Source organism: Chlorocebus sabaeus, chromosome 24, assembly GCF_047675955.1.
Source record: "Chlorocebus sabaeus isolate Y175 chromosome 24, mChlSab1.0.hap1, whole genome shotgun sequence".
NCBI classification, from domain to species: domain Eukaryota; kingdom Metazoa; phylum Chordata; class Mammalia; order Primates; family Cercopithecidae; genus Chlorocebus; species Chlorocebus sabaeus.
The window spans coordinates 8,044,778-8,058,470 of NC_132927.1; the positions used below are offsets into that span (position 1 = coordinate 8,044,778).

Here is a 13,693-nt window from a genome sequence, read left to right on the forward strand (position 1 = left end):
TAACACAAAAGATAAATGCTTGAGGGGATGGATACCCCATTTTCCATGATGTGGTTATTACATATTGCATGCCTGTATCAAAACATCCCGTGGACCCCTTATATATATATACCTACTATGTACTCACAAAAATTCAAATAAAATTTAAAATAAAAATCTGGGTTATGCTAGATTAAGGACTAAATTTAATTTTACTGGAGGTTGTGTTGTTTCTTTATGCATTATTTTCTTATCATAAATTCTGAAGTTCATTCTAGGGCTATCTGAAATGATTACTTATGTGATATATGAAACTTATACACTATACTAAACTTTGATATACTATACAGCAAAAGAGGTAGTGGTTTATGTGTGAACCAGTTATGTTTTTGTCTTCTTCAACAAGGATTAGAATTTTTTTTTTCCAGGGCAAAACCCAGAGGCTGATTGTATTGTGATTAAGGACTTAATCATTAATTAAGAACATATATTTCAGCAAAACACCCCATATATTTCTACAAATAGTAGACAAAAAAAATTTTATACCAAAAAAAGTTATATAAATATAGTTCCTTGAAATGTTTACATGCTTCATGAGCATTTGACAGGACATGAAAGATGATCACTGTCCTTGTCAAATGTTGTTATTAATTTGTTCGAATGGTGCTATTCAGACTATTCTGCAAAGAAACTCAAATGGCATAGATGCTTATTTGTGTTACTGTGTTAAGGTGAATTAAGTACAGAGAAAACCAAGCCAGTTTAATCCCCCTCTCTAGTGTCTTACAGCTATTAATGTCCCCGAACATTTTTATAATTTTTTTAATGTAACAGATGTTTAAGTTAAATAGGGCCTATGGAAATAGATTCAATTTATAAAGGAGTTAATTGAGATATATTGAGACTTAGTTAGTTATTCAAGGTTATATATTATATTAAGACTGTCATCACAACCAGAATCTGGAACTCTTGACTCCTAGTGCAAGGAGTTGCCAACTTAAAGTTTATAATCTAGGGGATATGATCATCTAGGGGAGATGATTCTGAAAATACAAGAACATTGTTTAAATTGCTGATCTTTTGTTAAGTGCCTATTTTGTGCAAAATATTATGTCATTACTTTTATTTGATAAAAAGATGAAAAATATCATAATTGCCCTTGAAGTTACATTGTGTAAAGGTGATACAAATAGTAGACAAAAAGTATGTAAAAAGTAACGTGTTTATATCATATGAAAGCTAAGAATACTTTTTAGAGCCAATGCAGTAGAGAACACCCTACATACTAATATATAGTGAAGGAGAAGATTTGGAGGAAATAGCCTCCTCTGATTATGTAGGAAGAGAATAGCTCTGAGATTGACGACTAATACCTCTTAAATAAGATTATTAGGGCAGTTAGGTTGAGCAGAGGTAGTTCTAAAAGCTATTTATAGTTAAGATGGAATGCTAAATAGTGTAATCATAGAGATAACTAGGTCCTTGGAAACTATCTAGTGCAGGCACTAGTTTTACAGTTAAAGAAGCCGAGACTCAGAGTGATTCTGAGTTATTCGTTTGAGGTTAGTTATATAGCTGGATACAGCCAAAGCTGGAATTTGATCCCTTCCAAATGACTGGATATGAAAAAAACTAGGAAACAGATTAATAACAGAATCTAGAAGGTGGCAAATTCTGGAAGTGTATTGGAAGTGTAGAGTATAATTTTTGCCAAGATGTAATTTCCGTCAGTCTTTGCAAGAGGGGAAAGAGGGGTGTTAGTTTTTGATTTCTTGGGCGAAGTCAATCAAATAGTACGCTGTAGTGATCCAGGGAACAGTTTGAAAAGTAGGGTGAGCTGCCTGATAGCCTTTAGGAAAATGACCTTCCCAGCAACGTATAAGGCATTTTATTAATAACAATAACAAATGTAATAATGATGATATTAACAGTGATAGCTATCATTTATTGAATGTTAGGCATCATGTCAAGTAGCTGTGTATAGTGGTTTATTTAGTTATTCTAACCCTGTGACCTAAGTATTTACATGCCATTTTGTCGATGAAGAAACAAAAACTCTGATAGGTTAAGTCATTATCTAGTCACACAGGTAGTCAGCTGTAGAATCAAATTTTGAATCCTGATCTCTTAGAATTCTAAAAATAGTGTATCTCAAACTTGAGTAATCAATAGGCCCTTCTTCTAAAGGAAAAATAATCTTCCCACACCCCATACTGACTTATTTTTATTATAAGATTACTTAACTAGGTGTAAACACAAATTCCTCAAGTTTTTAGCTCATACTATATAGTTTAAAAATTAAATTAAATACAAGCAAAACTTACCAAATCAGTAAAATTCGAATTTATGACATTATTTAATGTAAAACATGTTTTTTCCTGAAATGAAGATGCTGATTGCAAGATGATTTTATAGCTAACTACTACTGTATAGGTTCTTTTGAGTTTGGCATGCCTATACTGCCATGTGCTTTGTGATAACTTGGTTCTCCCACCACTTTTCTGTATTCAAACTTCTTCAAAATATCCCTTCAGGCAATACTGTTTATTATCTAATACCTTCACTTGGTGTAATCAGTTATTTATTGTTAATCTTGCCTCTGTTTTCATTAGTTGTGTCAGACTGCTGCTTGATACCAATTTAACAGTTTGGGGCTCTGAATTGTCATAGCATTGTGTGTTTAGTTATAAGGTGATGGTCAGCCATGTGATCCATATTATGTTTATGTTAATTATCTTTTAGGTTATCATCGAGAGGGAACCACAAAGTTAAAAAAAAATTCACAGACTCTGCCAATCTTAACCAGGCCTTTGTTATTTCGACCTAAAGAAAAATTGTACTGCACTTTCTGTCAAAATTCTATACCCTAGTACTACCTGGTTTCTGTAGGGTAGTAGTGGAGATCCAGAAAATTTGCCCTCTCCATCCATTTCAGTTCAGGCCTCTAACATTTTGCATCTGAATTTCTGCCACAGCCCTCAGTTTTATTCCCACCAAACTGCTTTCCATAGTGTGAGTTTTTAAGAATATAAACTTCTAGGACTCAGCTTAAGAATCACATCTTCCTGGAAACTTTCCTCTATTGCTTCTCCTACATCTAGCTTCCATCTGTCATATTTCACCATTTTCTCTCCTAGATTGAATTAGTTAGCTTTTCTTCCTGTTTCTTCTTTATAACTCCATAACACTTTGTGCACACCTCTGTTATGATGCTTAGCATGTTGTATTGTAATCCTTATTTTTTCAGTCTCCCAAGTAGAATATTAATAGCTTCTTCCTCCTCCTCTTCTTCTTTCTTCTCCTCCCCCTTGTTCTCCTTCTTCTCCTCCTTAGCATATTGTATTGTAATGCTTAATTTTTCAGTCTCCCAAGTAGACTATTAACAACCTCGTCCTCTTCCTCCTCCTCCTCCACCTCCTCCGTCTCCTCGTCTTCCTCTTCTACTCCTCCCCTCTTTCTCCTTTCCTTTCCTTCTTCTTTCTTTCTTCTTACTTCTTCCTTCTTTCTTCCTTCTTCCTTTTTTTTTTTTTTCTTTTGAGACGGAGTCTCCGCTCTGTCGCCCAGGCTGTAGTGCAGTGGACGGATCTCAGCTCACTGCAAGCTCCGCCTCCTGAGTTCACGCCATTCTCCTGCCTCAGCCTCCTGAGTAGCTGGGACTACAGGCGCCCGCCACCTCGCCCGGCTAGTCTTTTGTATTGTTTTTAGTAGAGACGGGGTTTCACCGTGTTAGCCAGGATGGTCTCGATCTCCTGACCTCGTGATCCGCCCGTCTCGACCTCCCAAAGTGCTGGGATTACAGGCTTGAGCCACCGCGCCCGGCCTTTTTTTTTTTTTTTTTTTTTTTGAGATGGAGTCTCACTGTATTGCCCGGGCTGGTCTTGGACTTCTGGGCTTAAGTGATCTGCCTCAGCCTCCCAAGTAGTTGGGATTACAGGAACATGCCACCATGCCTGGCTATTGGACTGTTAATTTGAAAGTAAAGCCTACCTCGTCCATCTGTATAACTGCACGTTATCTGAATGGGAAGAAAGTTCCACTGATAGAGTTATGATCCTGAATCACTGATTAGTCAGTTGTGATTTTGTTTTTATTTTATTTTATTTTTTGTTTTTTGAGATGGAGTCTTGCTCTGTCAGCCAGGCTGAAATGCAGTGGTGTGATCTTGGCTCACTGCAACCTCTGTCTCTTGGGTTTCAGTGATTCTCCTGCCTCAGCCTCCCAAGTAGCTGGGATTGTAGGCACGAGCCACCATGTCTGGCTAATTTTTGTATTTTTAGTAGAGACAGGGTTTCACCATGTTAGCCAGGCTGGTCTTGAACTCCTGACCCCAAATGATCCGCCTACCTTGGCCTCCCAAAGTTCTGGGATTGTAGGCGTGAGCCACCATGCCCAGCCCAGTTGTGATTTTAGAAGTGAGGATTCAAAGGTAGGCAAAAACAAAGTCGACATTTTCTTGTCTTTCTCATTCATTTGTGTAAAATATGTGTGAGTGACCTAAGTAGTTAATGTAATAGACTATTTGTGCATGTAAGCAACATAATGTTGAAAGTAATTTCTCCATAAAGAATTAAAACATAATAGCATTTTGTTTAACTTTGGCTAGGTGCTGTGATTGTCTCCACGCCCCAGGACGTCGCATTGATGGATGCACACAAGGGTGCTGAGATGTTTCGCAAAGTCCATGTGCCCGTAAGCATTTACAGCTTCACTGTTGAAAAATATAAAACTCTTCTAACTGAAGAAGCAAGTCATTGAAAAATACAGTTGAAGTTTTAATTTAGTCCTGTGCAGAAGTCTTTATGAAAGTCCTAGTTTATCGTTATGGTTACTTTAAAAACACACTGATAGGTGCAAACACGTCTGTACAAGATATTAATCCAGAAGAACTCTAAGACACCCTTTAGGTAAGAGTTTTCTATAGAAGTGCTACTTCTCTCATACTTGCAGCTCTCACTGACCAAAAAAAAAATTACAAGAGTGTTTTAGGAAATTATTTAGACCGATAGACTTGAATAGATCACTTATGGGGAAACAGATGAAAAAAGATTACTTTTTTCCTTCTGCCTCCTACAGTTCAACTCATTTATAGCTCACCTTCTTCTAGGAGGCACTTCAGGATTTTCTACCCAATTTGGTGGAATGAAAGTTAAAAATAAAATAAAAATAGATAAAATAATTAAAGTTAGATGGAGTCGGAAGTGAAGTCAGTAAACAAATTGCATGCTATTAAGGAACTTAAATACATGCTAGGGCTATACTATGACTTTTCTAGCAGCCAAAGGAAAAAATATAGTACCATTATAAAACTGTGCATTTCTGCAAGTTAAAAAAAAAAAATAAAACTGGATGCTCAAGAGAGACAGAGCTGAGACCAGAGAGAAATATCTTCCCTAAGTTCTTAGAAAGAAGAACCTGTGTATGTAATGAACACACTCTCATCACCTTCTTTACAGTAAATGCAGGGTTCTTCCTTCTAGTGTGCCTCAACAAAAGCAGGTGGAATCATGCTGGAGTACAATTTAAAACAAACATTTCAGTACAACGCCAACATGATACTTCTCTGTGGCTAGCTAGTAGCCTTGCTTAATTCAAAGACAGATTTTAGAGCATATACATCAGAGCTTTTTAAACTTCAGTCTGTAGATTAGCTTCAGGAGTCTCATGATTTTTCTCTCCCTCACCTCCCCCAGCCCTAAATTGTATGCCTACATGTATTTGTTTTGGTATGGAACGAATTATAACTTTTATCAGATTCTTCAGTGAGACCATGACACAGGATAAGATCCAATAATGTATTTGAATGAATGGACTTGAAGGGAAGCTTTCATAAATGTTTATCTCTCAGAGGGCTTCTGAAAAGTATGAAATAGTGTAGTAGAATGGTCGAGGTGAATTTCCTCAAGTACCTCTTCTCCCTTGCCAGTTAGCACAGTGCTGTGGGCATTGGCGAGCTGTGGAACTCTGGGTTGGATTGACATGTTCTCATGATGAGGAGGCTGATAAGGAAGGTGCCTGTATGCTTACCTTCCAGGTGGTCCAAGGGTTTTTCACTAGCAGGTTTATAATTGTAATCAGCAAGTAATTTAGGGCCATTGTTCTATGTTGTGAACTTTAGGTTGGAAAATTTTTAAAACAATGATAACCAAATGCCTGCCTCACACAGAAAACTCTCTCTAAAGCACCTAATTTGAGCAATGTTACTTCATATTATGCCCTGTAAGACAAACTAGACACAAGTAATGCCTACCCAGATAACTAAATAAGGTTACTTATTATATGGGATTTTAAAATACAAATCAGCAAAAAGTTAGAAGGTTGTCTACCAAAAATTATGACATTGACTTAAGTAATCTATAATGCTTCTTTCTGGCAGAAATTAGATAACAGTGCCAATTGTCTGTTAAGATCACTCCAAAGTCAGGATAATAGCCATTCTATTTGCACATAAGTGAATGCTTAACTTCTCATTCTGTACGATGAGAGTTGAGGGTGTCTCGCTCACCCAAAAACATGAATTATTTGAGGAAGAAGTTTTAAACAGAGCAGAAGTAAGACCTCTTTACAATTTTACCCCATATAAATTATCATTTTGTATATCAAAATACCATTTCAACTGACACTGCCATTTGAGGTTACTACGTATATGGAGCAAGTCCTACATGGACTTTGCTAGTTAGGAGTCTAATGACTGTAGTTGCCAAATTCAGCATGTATTATTTTTCAGTCCCTATGTAAATCTGTATACCTGTAAACTTGGATACTTATACTGTTCTGACAGATTTTTTTCCTAGATTCTAAGGCAGAGAGTTGGACAGATAATCCTTATGGAACATAACAGAGAGGAAGAGGGATGATCACTAAGTCCAGGTTAGGCTATTGCTAGGTGGATGCCACTGAAGGATAAATGCTGAGGATATTAGCAAGGAAGTATTATGAAGACATATTCCAGATGAAGGCTGATGGACTGCATAAGGCTCATAGAACTACTTCAGGGATCAGTTAGAAGGTGAAAGAGCTGTTTGGGATCAGAAAGTTGATGTTCGAGTATAAGTTTGCCAAGTTAGAGCAGTTCTGGGTCATGGCAGGGTCCAGGATGTTGTCATGGGTTTGTGGGACTTAGTGGGAGTAGAAATGAAAGTCATTGGAATTGTGTAATTCTTCCAAGTTGAAATTTATAGTTCTTTCCTCTGTAAGAACTTTTGGACATCTTCCTGTATCTTTATTATAGCTCTCTCTCTTTTTTTTTTTTCACCCTACATTTAAATTATTTGCCTTCTAAACTACAAACATTTTTTAAAAGAGATAGATGGTCTTAATCATCTCTTAAACCTGAAGAACAAGATAGGTATTCAGTAATGTTTGCAGGTGAATGAGTGAGAACTTTCCAGCAATAAGCTCTGTGAACAATTGGGCAATCATGATTAGCTACATTGTAAAGAAGGTCTTGGCTATGAGTAGGAAGTGGATTTGATGACCTCTGGGATCCCTCTGGGCCTTAAAAGTCCCAGAGCCTAAGTAATAGTAAAGGATTTGAAATTATTAAGTGTTTTATAAATACAAAAAAAGATGTTATGCTTTGTTTATACCAATTTATTGCATTTCTTCCCCTTGGTTTTTAGTCCTGCTCTCTGTTTTTCTCCCATTTGACATGCATTAGTTACCGTGGAAACAATGATGTCATTGGAATGCATCGGTATGGACAGAGTTTAGTAATGTCTGCAAGAACATATTGAAGTTAATTTAAATGATTTCTTAAAACTCAAGGCTTAGATAGGGGAAGTAGGAGAAGAGATGAGCTATTAAATTTTCTGTTCTCTGCCTGAAATGGTAGCAACTGTGTCAAATCCTTAATTATCTTAATATTTGTAGGTAGACTATTTTTTTAAACAACATAAAAATTTTCAGTCTTATACATTTTTAATAATGAGTAATTTATGTGTTGTGTCATTCTCACTCATTTTTCTTGCCTTCTTATACATGGGAGTCCCAGGCACCCCGATTTGGAGCCCTTCTCCTACCATTGCACTATATATCCTTTACTTCTTTGATAATCTCTTTCCCTGCTACTGAAAAGTAAATTAAAGTATATTTATTCTCTTACTCCTTTGGCACATAAGGGATCACTTAGTTACTTTTAATTCAACAAATGTGATTAATTTATTTTTCCACAAGTCTATATTTACTGATATTTAGTGTCTTCTCTAAGCAAAGTACTGTAATAAACTTCCATTAGTGGTTTAGAAAAAAATAAAGAAGGATGAAGCCTCTTTCTTCAAGTACTTTATCATCCTGTAGACTAACTCTGTTTTAATGCAAAGGCCTTAAATTCTGAAAAGCATGAAAACACTTTTTCTTCCAGACTATCAGGGATGGCTTTATGGAAAAGCCATGATTATTTTTTTCATGCCCCTGTAATTTTACACATCCTGGTCCTTTGCCTGATAAACCACGGCCAATTTAGGGAACTCATGTATTCATTTTTAACATCTCTGCTCAGACATTATTTCCTCTAGAAAGCTTTTCCCAGTGTGCCAGGAAAAGTTAATACTCCTATCTGGGATCTACTTACACATGTATTTAGTTTGGTTCTTATTGCACTACAGGTTTACCTGTCAGTCTTCACAGAAGAATGCAAGTTTTGGATAGCAAGAAAACATGCTTTAAACATTCTTAAATGCATAGTTACCTGGCATATAGCAGGCAGGATACTTTGATTTAGGATGTAATGCCATCCACATCTGCTGTTCCCTTTACCCCCAGCTCATGGGCTGCTCTGCCTTGCTTTCTCTGTGCCACAGCAAACTGGTCTTCTTCCACTTCTAAGTTTCCACACACCATTTTTCTCCTCGGGACCCTTACCATGCTTTTTCCCTACTGGAGAACATTTTAACCTCACTTTTCACCTGTTAACAGTCCTTTTTATACTTTGGTACTTAAACAAAAGGCTTTTCTCAGGGAGAGGTACCCTCTCCCTGAGAGACAGAGTCTCACTCTGTCACCCAGGCTGAAGTGCAGTGGTGCGCTCTCAGCTCACTGCAACCCCTGCCTCCTGGGTTCAAGCAATTCTCCTGCCTCAGCCTCCCTAGTAACTGGGATTACAGGCACCCGCCACCATGCCCAGCTTATTTTTGTATTTTAGTAGAGATAGGATTTCACCATGTTGGCCAGGCTGGTCTCGAATTCCTGACCTCAAGCAATCCACCTGCCTCGGTCTCCCAAAGTGCTGGGATTACAGACGTCAGCCACCACGCCCAGCCTGCCCTAACCCTTTTATGAGCTTTTTTAGTTTTATGATACAATTATACTCTATTACTCCTTTTGTAACTGTTTTCACATTTGTTAGTACTTTCACATTTGCATACTATACTATACTGTACTATACTATACTATACTATACTATACTATACTATACTATACTATACTCATACTATAAGCTCGGTGAGTATAGGGACCACCTGTCTCTCTCGCTGTGCCTGGAAGATGTAGTTTCTCACTAAATATATGCTGAGTGAATGAGTGGAGTAGGATTTTCATAGGCATATATAGGGACTAGGGAGGGACAGAATGCAGTCTTGAAAGAATCAGGAATACACAAGTTGTGTTCAGGATTGTTCAGTTTGTCTATAGTTGAGGTAGTGTGTATTGGTATATGGCCAGGTTTGGTAGAGCCTTAAACAGTAGGCTAAGGAATTTGTACTTTCTTCTTAAGATTATAAGAGGAGTTCATAAAGAATGCTGGATGGGAAGTACACATCATTAGGATAGAGCTTTACAAAGTTTTAATCTGGTGGAGATAAATAAAAAGAATAGGAGCCAGGAAACATGGAGGAAGTAAGGGAACATTTGCAATGATCAAAGTTATTCATGCTGCAGATTGTGACCCACAAACAGATCATGAAATTGATACAGTAAGAGATGTAATCAAAAATGCTTAAACCGTGTCAGAGTAAATTGCTCTTAGGAAGAGAGTCTTATTTCATAAAGATTTGGTCTCAAGTATAAACACGTATATTATATGTGTATTGTGTGTTTCTTGCTCATGTAACAGTAGTATTATAGTAGATGAACAGGTCAGCAGAGTGGCCTTCTTCCATATAGTCAAGATGTAAAATATTTCTTTTATCAGTAAGACAGTTTAAAAAGTTGGAAAAACATGGTGTAGGTGATAGGCAGTAAGGGACTTAATTAGAATAATGCCAGTGAAAATGGAAGGGGAAATGCATTATGTAATTGACATTTTGAAGGAAGAATTGACAATCTTGGGAATCGATTGTATAGGGTAGGAGAGTTAGAACAAAAAAGACAGAAATCAAAATAATTTTGAGAGTTATGACGCCATTAATAAATCTACCAGGAGCTGCTTTTTAGTTCAGGTTGACAACAAACTAGAAGAAATAAGAGGTTAGGTTCTCAGTCACAAATCTCTGCCCTTCTTCTCTATGAGAGTTGTGATTTAATAGTGTTCGTCAAGGAAGAAACTGGTAAAGATATTGACAAGAGAAATACTCTTTAAAAAGTTTCTTATATACAGATTTTTGTTATCACTTAGAGAACTGTATTTTTGATATTCTTTAGTGGTTTCAAATTAAATTGCTTTCCAAATTTTCTTATAATGTTTTAGATGACAGGAAACTACTTGCACAGGCATTTTTGCATAGTAGTGAAGAACATGAGCTGAGGAGTTTGAATTGTAGATCTCAGCTCTGCCACTTTGTGACTGTATGACCTGAGTTATTTATTCTGTGCCTTAGTTTTCTCAATCATCATATGGGAATCATAGTAGTATTTTCCTCAGGAGGTTAAGATGAGAAATAAACAAGATAATGCATATAAATGGCTTAAGTACAGTAGTTTTTGGCAGTCTAAGCACTCAATGTTTACATAATGTTATATAATAATTAATTTTTCTTATAATTACTTTTTAGAATGTTATGAAACAGATAAATTTACACATGTTTATGTATTTTACCTGAGGATTTTGACTAATCCCTTTATTTGGTAATAAGAATTTGGGGCTGGGCATGGTGGCTCACGCCTGTAATTCCAGCACTTCGTGAGGCCAAGGCAGGAGTATTGCTTGAGGCTAGGAGTTCAAGACCATCTTGGGCAGCATATTGAGACCCCTGTCTCTTCAAAAGAATAAAAAATTAGCCGAGTTTGGTGGCATGCAGCTGTAGTCCAAGCTACTCAAGAGGCTGAGGTGGGAGGATCACTTGAGTCTGGAAGGTCTAGGCTGCAGTGAATGTGATCATGCCAGTACACTCCAGCCTGAGTATTAGAGTGAGACCTTGTCTCAAAAAAAGAAAAAAATAATTCTTAGAATTTTAAACACTACTGTTCTTTGAGATTTATTCCTTGAGTATATTCATTGAGCCATCTACATTATCTTCATGTAGATTTATTAAGTTGATATATTATTTTGAGTCTAAAATTCTACATTGTTTGAAATTTGCATTATTTAAAGAAGGCAAATTGCTGTTACAAGTAAACCCCAAAATATATAATGATACAAATACAATGGAAGTTTCTTTCTTGCTCACGTAACAGTCCTATTACAGTAGATGAATAGGTGAGCAGAGTAGCCTTCTTCCATGCAGTCTTTCAGACTGTTGGAGCCTCTGTCATTTTCAATTGTGGCTTCTAAAATTACATTAGGAGCCATCTTCATTCTAGCCAGCCACAAGGAAAGAGAATACAGAGGCATATACCTACCTTGGAGATTTTTATGGGCCAGACCTAGAAGTGATACACATACTTCTACACACATTCTTCTAGCTAAAATCAGCCACATTTCTCAAGGAGCCCAAGAAATATTGATTAGTTGTGTGCCAAGGAAGATGAGATCATGAATTTTGGTGAGCAGCGAGCAGTCTATACCACATTTGACCTGGAAACAAATATATAGATTAAATCCTAATGTAGATCACTGAACTGATTTATTTCCTAATAAATAATTCTGAAAATTGTATAGCTATTTTAGTCTTAAAAATATTTATCTTATAAAAGAGAGAGAGAAATTCTACCTTTCCTGTGGTTTAATTTTTCTGCTAAAAACAAAAAACAGAGACAATCCTACTGTGGTCTGGAACTGTTTTTTTTTTTTTGTTTTTTTTTTTGAGACAGAGTCTTGCTCTGTCGCCAGGCTGGAGTGCAGTGGCGTGATCTTGGCTCACTGCAACCTCCACCTCCCGGGTTCAAGCAATTCTCCTGCCTCAGCCTCCCGAGTAGCTGGGACTACAGGCGCCCAACACCATGCCTGGCTAATTTTTGTATTTTTAGTAGAGACGGGGTTTCACCGTGTTAGCCAGGATGGTCTCGATCTTCTGACTTCATGATCTGCCCGCCTCGACCTCCCAAAGTGCTGGGATTACAGGCGTGAGCCACTGCGCCTGGCCGGTCTGGAACTTTTTATTATTTATTTGTAAAGGTTAAGAATTATGTTGTCTTCTTAGAAAAATTAGACGATCTTTATTATCTTTATAAGACTGGATAGCATTCTGCATCTCAGCCATAATTATTTCTCAGAGACTGGAGATATATGCTCATTTGTGTCTTTCCCCAAGCTCTCTCAGAAGTCTGTGTGCTTTGAACTAGAATGCTGTTCTATGTGATTTACATAAATTAAACTCATCTCGCACAACATCCCTGTGAAATACAGAACATCATTTCCCCCATTTTGTACATGAGGAAAATGTGATTGAGAGAGGTTAAATAACTTACATAAGAACATCTGTTTGTTTAGTGGGGCATCTGGGCTCTGATCCAAGAAGTCTGCTTTCCAGAGCCCGTATTCTTAACTGCAGTTTCTGTGGATACTCCAGAGTAGAGTTTTAGTACTGTGGACATCACGGACTATGACAGGGCGACAGATTCTAGGGTATAAGAGGGTTCTTCATCAAATTTGCTTATTATTGCAGTTCCGGTTGTTAAGGTAGACAAGTGAAGCCAGAGGAAACTGGTGGATTGAAAATGGGGAGGAGTTAAGGAGCCATAGGTTCTGCTGACAGTCAAGGAGGTATCATGTGGGTGATAAGGGGAAGGGGAGTTCCATGTCCAGGATTTAGGAGAAAGGGATGAAGTCTAAGACTTGACTGCAGCACTGAGTGGTAAGGATGGCTCAAATAAGGCCTGCCCTGTAACTGTGCTCTTAATTTTACTATGCTATATTGCTCAACATTACTGACTCATTATTATTTTAAGCCACCTAATTCCATGCACCGAAGTCTGTATCTAATTGTCATCTTGTTTGGTAACTTCCTTATACAAACCAGTCACTCAGATAGTTTGAATTTTGGCTTTGTCATTTAATAACTATGTGACCTTGAGCAAATAATTTAGCTTCAGAGTTTCTTTCCATGATTTAGGGATGAGAATACCCATCTCATTGGTCACTATGGCAGTGAAACATGATTGTATTTACAGTACTTAGCATAGCCTTAGGACATGGTGGGTAAAGGGTAGCTCTGGATGTTATTGATATCGTGGTAGACATTAGAGATCATTATAAATCCTTGTTTTCAAGATTAAGAATTCAGGGCATAGAGAAATTGAGTTGCACCTCATGGAGCCACAACTATTTAATTGGTCCCTGAGAGGAGCATGGACACAGGCCTCCCCATTCATTGTTCTTTCCTTGTCAAATGACTGTTCTGAAAGAGAAAACAAGAACACCTGTCTCATTTTTAAAAATTATAATATCTGTGCACATGCTTGA

At 37.2% G+C, this 13,693-nt stretch overlaps 1 protein-coding gene across 5 annotated transcripts in view; it reads left to right on the plus strand.

Annotated features, from left to right (window-relative positions):
• NUBPL (NUBP iron-sulfur cluster assembly factor, mitochondrial) overlaps positions 1-13,693 on the plus strand; it is a 363,982-nt gene that overhangs the window by 237,169 nt on the left and 113,120 nt on the right. For all 5 annotated transcript variants that reach the window (XM_073010899.1, XM_073010898.1, XM_073010901.1 and 2 more), the window contains one exon: positions 4,583-4,668. In XM_073010899.1, coding sequence (XP_072867000.1) covers positions 4,583-4,668 — 86 coding nt within the window. The remainder of the gene's footprint in view (positions 1-4,582; positions 4,669-13,693) is intronic.